The sequence below is a fragment of the Pongo pygmaeus genome, chromosome 2, assembly GCF_028885625.2.
Source record: "Pongo pygmaeus isolate AG05252 chromosome 2, NHGRI_mPonPyg2-v2.0_pri, whole genome shotgun sequence".
In the NCBI taxonomy this organism is placed as follows: Eukaryota; Metazoa; Chordata; class Mammalia; order Primates; family Hominidae; genus Pongo; species Pongo pygmaeus.
In genome coordinates, this window is record NC_085930.1 from 177,225,213 (window position 1) to 177,234,581 (window position 9,369).

At 42.2% G+C, this 9,369-nt stretch overlaps 1 protein-coding gene across 4 annotated transcripts in view; it reads right to left on the reverse strand.

Annotated features, from left to right (window-relative positions):
• Positions 1 to 6,990, reverse strand: part of GOLIM4 (golgi integral membrane protein 4) — an 80,927-nt gene extending 73,937 nt beyond the window's left edge. Inside the window, exon 1 of one of the 4 annotated variants that reach the window (XM_054482368.2) lies at positions 5,849 to 6,990. In XM_054482368.2, the coding sequence (XP_054338343.1) occupies positions 5,849 to 6,035 (187 nt within the window). In that variant the 5' untranslated portion in view covers positions 6,036 to 6,990. The remainder of the gene's footprint in view (positions 1 to 5,848) is intronic. The other 3 variants (XM_054482366.2, XM_054482367.2, XM_054482369.2) reach the window with 3 other exon arrangements.
• Positions 6,991 to 9,369: the final 2,379 nt, after the last annotated feature.

A 9,369-nucleotide genomic window follows, 5' to 3' on the forward strand; every position in this document is an offset into this window, starting at 1 on the left:
TACACCTACCACACATTGCCCACACTTGTGGTCTAAATTGCTGAGGTCTATGAACCACTCTGTTGTATATGTTTCCTCAATCATCCAAAATGCAAGCTACACCCTTCTAAGCACTGCACATCAGCTAACACTATTGATCCTCATGATAACCTTTTGTAAGCACTATTATCCTGATTATTACACATGAATAGACTGAGGCACAGAAAGGTTAACTAACTTGCCCATGACCACATAGTTAGTAAAATAAGATAGCAGGAAATCAAATCCAAGTGCCCTGACGCCTCAGCCTGTATCCACTATACCTCACTGCACACAATACCACCATATATATGCACATTAATAGGCCAAGAAAAAGTACTACATAGGTATAAAGTATTTATTGAGCACCTACTATATGCCAGGCACCAGACGCTGGAGATGAAGGAATAAAAAAAAACAAAAAACAAAAAGCCTGGTTCTGTGCTGAAGATGTTTCTCTCTCTCTCTTTTTTTTTTTTTTTTTTTTGGAGACAGAGTCTCGCTCTCTGTTGCCCAGGCTGGAGTGCAGGGGGGTGACTGGGCTCACTGCAACCTCTGTCTCCCAGGTTCAAGCAATTCTAATGCCTCAGCCTCCTGAGTAGCTGGGATTATAAGCATGTGCCACCACACCTGGCTAATTTTTGTATTTTTAGTAGAGATGAGGTTTAGCCATGTTGGCCAGGCTGGTCTCAAACTCCTGAGCTGAAGTGATCCACCCGCCTCAGTCTCCCAAAGTGCTGGGATTACAGGCGAGAGACAGGGTGCCTGGCCAACGTTTCCCTTCTAAAAGTAGATTTAGGGAGGGTTGAAAGCAAAGAAGTAACCAATGACAAGATGTATTCATGCTTAGGCCAGTGGGCCATCCTAAGTGTTAGAGGAGCCCAGTGCAAAAAACACTTAACTTAAATAACAAATGTCTGCACACCAAAAGAAACAACAGAGTAAACAGACAGCCTACAAAATAGGAAAAAATATCTGCAAAGTATGCATCTGGCAAAGGGCTAATATCTAGAATCTACAAGGAACTCAAGCAGCTTGACAAGAAAAAAAAAATTAAAAACTGGGCAGAGGACATGAAAAGACATTTTTAACAGGAAGCTAGACAAGAAGACAACACACATAGGAAAAAATACTCAACATCACTAAGCATGAGAGAAATGCAAATTAAAATCACAGTGAGATACCATCTTACACTAGTCAGAATGGCTTTTATTAAAAAGTCAAAAAACAACAAATGTTGGCAAACATGCAAAGAAACGGGAATGCTTATACACTGTTGGTAGGAATGTAAACTAGCACAACCTTTCTGGAAAACAGTATCAGGATTTCTCAAAGAACTAAAAACAGAGCTACCATTCACTCCAGCAATCCCAATACTAGGTATATACCCAAAGGGAAATAAATAATTATACAAAAAAGATACCTGCACTTGTATGTTTATTGCAGCACTATTCACAACAGCAAAGACATGGAATCAACCTAAGCGTCCATCAACAGAGAACTGGTAAAGAAAATGTGGTATATATATACCATGGAATACTACTCAGCCGTAACAAGGAATGAAATCATGTCTTTTGCAGCAACATGGATGGACCTGGAGGCCATTATCCTAAGGGAAATAACTCAGAAAAAGAAAAGTCGAATACAGCATGTTCTCATTTAGAAGTGGGAGCTATACAATGGGCACACATGGACATAGAGAGTGGAAGTGGACACTACAAAAGATGGGAGGCTAGCAGGGGGGTGAGAGTTGGAAATTTTCCTGTGGGGTAAACATGTCCATTCTTTGGGTGCACTGAAAGCCCAGACTTCACCACAACTCAATATATGCATGTGAGAAATCTGCACTTGTAACTCTGCACTTCTACGGGTCACATTTGTGACCTTTTTTTTTTTAATTTTAAATAGTTGTAACACATTCATCTGGAATAGGAACATACAAACCTTACATAAACTTTTTCTGGATGGTTTCTCCTTATCCCTGGAAGTCCAAAAGCATTGCAATACTATGTTTTAGGAATGTCAGGCTCTTTGCCTCTATGCTAAATGCCTTTTATAAAAATTTAAATAGTTGTATCTCTCTCCCAGATCTTACAGCACATAATTATTACCTTAGCAGTCACACCTTCTCCTAATCTGATATGATCCAGAACAGAGTTAATCAGTAACCGTAGTCCAAGTTTAAATTGTCAAAGAAGGTCCTTTCTTCTGAGTAAAGTACACTGGATGTTTGCATATTCCTTGATGTTCATTTAAGGTACAATAAAAGGAGGTGGTTAGCTACATAAACAAATTCTGCCAATTTCAAAATTTGAAATTACCCATGACAAACCTGGCAAGAGAAAAAGGGATAAAACAGCTTACCTCAAAGAGGGATTCTGATAACAGCTAACTTTTAACGAGCAGTACCTACTATATGCCAAGTATGTGCTAAGAGCTCTACAGTCTATCATCTTCATTAATCCTCACAATACCTCTATAAAATAGGTTATTCCAATCTCCATTTTATAAATAAAAAAAAGTCAAGGTTCACACAAAAGGTTGTAGAACTAGAATTTGAATTACAGTCTAGAAAACAGTCTGCTTTCAATCAAATACTCAGATAAAAAATTCAAGTGTCTCTGGGGCCAAACAAGTAAGGTAAATGCACGGAAAGGCTCAGTTTTAAGATTATAGAGGTGTGGCTCTCAACCTTGGCTGCACACAGGAATCACCAGGGGAGCTTTAAAGACTTTTGAAGCCTGGGTTTCACCCCCCATAGACTGTTATTTAATTGGTCTGGGAGCCACCAGGTGATACTAATGGGCAGTCTAGACTGAGAAACACTGCCTATAGATACAGACAATGGAGCATGGCTCACTTGAAAGCAGCTTAAAAAATTTAAAGGTTATATAAGCACTGTGCTGGCCAAAGATTGTTATTACCTTTGCCACCAGTATGTGACCTCTGCCCCACTCCTCAGTATAATTAAGGTACCAGTATGCGAGATAAATAGATGACTGATTGCTAAGAGGGACAGATAAACAGGCAGACATAGATATTTTTATAGTGGAAGGGATTTGCCTAGTCTCTGACCTTTCTGCATGCCATCCCCACCATCTTCTAGTTATGGGGCTCTTCTACAATAAAACTTCTAACTTGGGGTTACAAGTAACCCACTTTCAAAGGAATCTATGGAGTATAATCTATTCTTAAACTGAAGTGACCTAAATATGCTCACTTAACAAACGCATATCATCAGGTTATAGGTCTAAACTACTGAAATTTTTTCAAGAGTCATTTTTAAAAAGACCACTCTTTTTAAAGTCATTAATTCTGATCTTAATCCAAGCCAGGTCAAGCAATCCCACCTAACTAAACAAGTATTAAGATTGGAGAGCCTGATGTCCTAAAAGCCCATCTATGCAGGTGGCGCACAGTGCTGTTGAGTAAAATGTCATTTGTCTTGGAAAAGGGAAGCAAAAGTTGCATACCACCAGAAAATGTTCATTAAAAGGCTTACACATGGGAAATCCAAAATAAATGCTACTGAAGTCAAAAGTGAATCCACAAAAAACAAAAACAAACAAAAAAAAACTTTAGCCTGCTTGCGAAATAATTCTTCATGCACAATTATACTGCAAGTTTTGTAGCACCATAATTAAAGAGGAAATGACAAAAGAATAAATTAAGAAAGGGACTTTGAAGCCACTTATTCAAATTAGGTAGAACATTTCCATCTGCTGCAAAACAAAAGTTGTATATTTTAATGATCCTGTATTACCATTTACCACCTCTCTTCCCCACCACCACCACCACCACTAAAAAAAGAAAAGGCAAATTAGGAAAGAAATTTCTAAAATTTCAAAATGAAATACTGCAAATAAAGGCCATTATTCAGAAATCAGGGCCTCAGTCAACAATATCCATCGTCCATCATAGGCCGTTGAGGCAAAGGAGCTACTTGAACAAAATATTTTCTTGTTGTTTCATTTGGCTTTCAAAAAGCAAAGACACAGAAGCAAAGTCTCAGAAAGACAAAAGTGCCTGGGATGAACTTACTCGCCACAGTTCAGAATACTTTTTGTTTGTTGTTTGAATAAACATGCATTGATTCCCCTAATGAGTGTCAGGCACAGTGTGGTGCTGAGGAGGTAATGGTGAAAATGACAGCCTTTGCCCTCATGGGACTCCTAAGAGACCAAGGCACACACAACCTCATATAATCCACCATACATGCCCCTTCCAGCCATGTTTATGAAAATCTAGTCCTGTTGTACTATTAGACAGTAAATTTTTCCCTTGGTCTAACTCCATGGAACTTCACAGGGAAGCAACTGATATCTTCTAAATAAATAAGTAAATAAATATCCATATTCTCATACCAACAATAGCTCATGGGTAAATTTCAATGAGTTTAAAGAAAATTTTTTGAACCTAAGAGCGTATCAAAATGGGTTTTACTTTTGAACCAAGCCGAGCCATATATTCTCATTGCCTGTGGCTATGCAGCGTCAGTAAGCTAAAAATACTTTTCTTTCTTCTAAGTTGGGAAGAGCAAGTTAAGTCCAAAAAATCAGATGTGTATCATTTTCTCTCATCTTAAATTTTTTACTAGAAAACAGAATAACTGAAGCAAAGAAGAGGCATCTGTTTCATATCTGCACACACATACACAGAAACATCCCTCTAGCTTGCATCTATCTACCTAGCAATATTAAACAAGCTATATTTGCATCATCAGCAAAGTCTGCCAACATTTCACTACTTATAGCTATTTATTATTATTTTTTGGTTGGGGAGAAAGCTGCAGAAGTATTGAAAACTAACCACAAGTAAAAGCTTACAAAAAGAAAATATGTATAGGATACGTCCTTAACAAGAGGACATGGTGCTGACTTTGAATTTACATTAAAAGTAAATTCAAATTCAAATTCAAATTCAAATTCTGAATTTACATTAAAAGTATACTATGTTTGTGAAAATTACATTAAATTAGATTCTAAAAAAGAAGGATACAAACTTTAAGTTCTTCTACAGGTCTTGCTCAAGTTGGGTTTGCTGTGCATGGCAAAGTGAAAACCTGTGTTTCTCCTCTTTGACTTCCCGAAGCTAACTGTAAAATACATACATGCATCTCTGTGATGAAGTAAAAGCTACTTAGGAAGACAAGTAAACCTGTTTTGAAAGAAATAAACTACTGCAGGATGGTGAATGGTATGTAGTGTGGACTTTTCCCACACATCCAGCATCTCTAAAGACATCCTATCAAATTAAAAGAATAAGAAATAAGAAACTAGCAGGTCCAGATCTAGGTTCCTTCCATTCGACTGGGCCATGACTTTAATTAAGCTGCTGGGTCATGGCTTAATTTTCCCTTGAAAAACAGCACAGTTTGAGAAATCTCTGCCAAACTCTTCATTTTTTAAGCAACTGACAAAGTCAACAAGAAAGCAAATACCTAGAATCCACGGAACAATGCTCCTTAGAGCAGGGCTGGCAGAAGCGGCGGAGGGCTACTAGTTTCCCTGCACCGATTGCAGCTGGGCCTTTGACAAGCGCTCGGGTAAAGGACTCTCTGTGCACCCGCCCACCAAACGCCCAGCGGGACGATGGGCTGGTGCTACTAAGTTCTAAATCTAACCGCCGGGAGGAAGAAGCGGGAGGATGAGAATGTCATCTCCCCTGACACTCTGGAGCCGGCAGTCCTGAAACGCTCACCTCTGACGTCCCTGAAGGTCAGAGGTGGCAACCACAGTGCCAATAGCTCACCAAAACCACTTTTCCTGCCCGGGTGGAGGAGGCGCGGGGCAAAGTTGGCCACCGGCTGCGCGCGTCCCGTTAGCCGTACCTTGTAACTGGGCGGAGAGGGACTCCTGGTGCTGCTGGTATTTGAGCGCCACCGCCTCGGCTTTCCGCAGCTGCGTCTGCAGCTCGTAGTAGAGCATCGCGCCGTAGAGAAAGCCGAACACTACGGTGAGCAGCAGCAGCGTCTGGAAAATCCGCTTCTGCTTTCGCGAGCACATCCCGTTTCCCATAGTCCCGCCTGGACCCAAAGCCGCGGCCGCCCCCGCCGTCTCCTCCCCTTGGTCCGAGCGAGCGTCTCAGCAGCGGCCGCCGCAGGAGGTGGCCAGACGCAGCATGAGGAGGAGATGCCAGACACAAAAGCCGGCCCGGAGGGGAAGTGGCGCCCGCTCAGCCCCCGCGCGTCGCGGGGCGCGCAGCCATCGACGCCGCCCGGGCAGCTGCAGCCAAACTTCTGCGAGGCTTGTTCTCCGCGAATGCCCGGGGCCGGGAGGGGGCCCTCCGCATACTTCAGAGCCGGCTGCCCTCGCGCCTGTCCCCAGATGCCTCCTGCCTTTTCTCCTTCTTCCCACTTTTTGGCCCCGCTGCCCCAGGGCAGTTCTTGGAGTCTCGCCCTGGCCACTCCCCGCCCCCTCGCGGCGGCTCCCACTGTACGACTTTGTTGCCACCTAAGGGAGGGGGTGCGCGCCCAACAAAGGGACCAGGACTCCGGGCCGCGCCCCCGTGCGGCCCGCCCAATGGGTGGAAGGGTGGGGGCCAGCTGCCTCGGCTGGTTTTGTGGACGACACAGCGGTGTCACTGACGGGTCGGCTGGAGCCTCTGCCGCGCCGACACCTCCTGCCCAACTTACGTGTCACCCACGGCCCGGCTATTCTGGCCAACGGGATTCCGGGAGGAAGTCCCACTCGGGCTCCTTGTTCATTGGGCCCGTCCGAGCAGACGCTCCCTCCCTTCGGGGAGGCAGTGCCGGGCTCGATTGGATGCCCGCTTTGTCCGTCCGACCCCAGGGCCGCGCCTTCCCTCCCAGTGTCGGGGCCGGCTAGGGGCTCTGTGGGCAGCGCGGCCGCCTGGCGCCGGGGTGCGCCCACGTGGAGTCGGAGAGGGTGGGAAGAGGCAGGCGGAAGGGCGAGGGGCGGGGAGCTTTGGGTGGGCGGGGGACTTGTCTGGGCCTGAGTCTGGGTGAGGTTCGGTGAACACGTGTGTGTGTGTGTGTGTATTTGAGTGTGTGTGTTTGTGATCCAGTTCTCGGAACGCACGTGGAGAGCGGAGTAAAATGTATGTGTGAACGAAAGAATGGATGGCAGTAACTGTGTGCACTCTGCTGAGTACACTTTCTTTCCCTGTCCAATAAACAGATGCGGCAGACACAAGGGATAGCTACATAGCACAATCCCGGTAGTCAAACCAGAGATGCCATGTCGACTGCCTTACCCTATCCAGTGTACTAGCCTAGATGTGTGTGTGCCCACAGATGGCCCGGCAGGAGTCGGGAGACTTGAAGCACGCTAGACTTAATGTTCAATTGTCCACGTGGGCTGGGGAAATTGGCTTGCCATTGGCAGAGAGGAAAGAAATGATCTCACATTTCTCCTCTAGCTGCAAATAGAATAATTTAAAAACAAATCGTACAGACTGAAATGAGTATCCATTCATTTTGTCATATATATTTGTTTTATTGGTGGCAAAACGCATCAGTTACATTTCTAAATTACATTTTAAAGGGCAACAAAGGTTCCCTATGTAAAAACCAGTACAGCACAGGAAAGGTAATAACCACAAACCTCTTCGAAGGAATGTATACTGCATTTATTTTTTCTGTGTACTTGAGGGAAAAAATTAAGGTTATGCACAAATGATAATTTTTGTTTCTGCTGTTGACCTGAATTCTAAGAAAAGTAAATTTTATCTGTCTCAATAGTGTGGTATAATTTATGATACACTGTATAATTTTTATATTCTAACTGGACTTTAGTCGTTACCATTGCTAATGGGCGTGAGTGCTCAAAATGGGGATAAATCTTTTTAGCTAAATGCAACAGAAAGACAGTTCCTGGTGCAAAAGTTTTTTTAGGTGGACTCTGAAATTACAGGTTGCTAAAGCCAAAAATAAACTGAATTTATAACGATGCTAGCCTGTGGCATTTATACCACTGTAAAAATAAAATGTGTCTTGCATGTGCTTTTCCTTAATAAATAATAACTTGCATTATATTATTCAAAATGCTTTCGTGTACAGATACACTATCTCACTGATCACAGCCAGGGTGTTAGACTTTCATGTTGGTAAAGAAGCCAAAGTTTATCAAAGTGACTATGATAGCTCTAGGACCTTTTAGATCTTGCATAAAGTTAGCTACTCAGCAAGATTAGAATCCAGATCCAAACCCTGCTCTATGTCTTTTTCTTCAATAGAAACAGTGTTCTCATTCTATTAAACAAGTTGCAGTAAGAAATTGTATCTCCATTAACATAAGAATCTGATTGTAAAAGAAAACAATCTAAAGGAGTTTGGGAGTTTTGTTGTGTAAATACTACATAATCTTCCTTATTATTAAATCTACCACTTTAAATTCCTCTTTTTTAGTTTGACTCTCAGAAATTAAGATTGGATAATTACTGGAATCCCTTTAAAATTCCTCATAACTAAACATTCCTTACTGTTGTCAGAGTACTTTGTTAAACAAACTCTTCCTCCAAAAACACTAATCCAAATTTAGGCTGGGCATGGTGGCTCAGTCCTGTAATCCCAGCACTTTTGGGAGGTTAAGGTGAACAGATTGCTTAAGTTTAGGAGTTCAAGACCAGCCTGGGCAACATAGCAAAACCCCCTCCTCTACCAAAAAAAATATAAAAATTTAGCTGGGCGTGGTGGCGTGCACCTATAGTCCCAGCTACTCGGGAAACTGAGTTGGGAGGATCCCTTGAGCCTGGGAGGTAGAGGTTGCAGAGCCAAGATCACACCACTGCACTCCAGCCTGAGCGACACAAGTGAGACTCTGTCTCAAAATAAATAAGTATATAAATAAATAAAGTTTATGGCAACAATCTTGCCCCATATTTGAAAAGAAAATTATCCTAGCCACAAAAGAAAAAGAAGTTGTATAGAGGGTTGGAAAATTATTGCTCATATATTATACAATATGTATTTTAGAATCTTTGGAAAATTCTTATGTTTCCTGAATGTATGATTCATGTTAAACCTCTGATTCCTTTGCATCTGATTCCAGACTCCAAAGATATTCTTTGCCTAAAGCTGCTGGCTGACTCTACAGAACATAATAAATGCAGGCCATAAAACACAACTCAATATTTTAGTCACAAAATTTGAAAGAGAGCAAAAATTATTACCTGAACTTATCCATTATTTCAAATTCAAGAAGGGTATGTAGAAGTACATAAAATCACTAATGGTGGTATTTTTATAATATTACATTTTCCCAGGTAAAGTATGCTGCTAGTTTCCTGAAAATATCAGTATAGAGCTTTTGAGCGGCCAGCATGAGGAAGCTATCCAAGGCCTATAAATTGAATTTACATAACATTGCATTTGGGTAGCAATTTTAACAT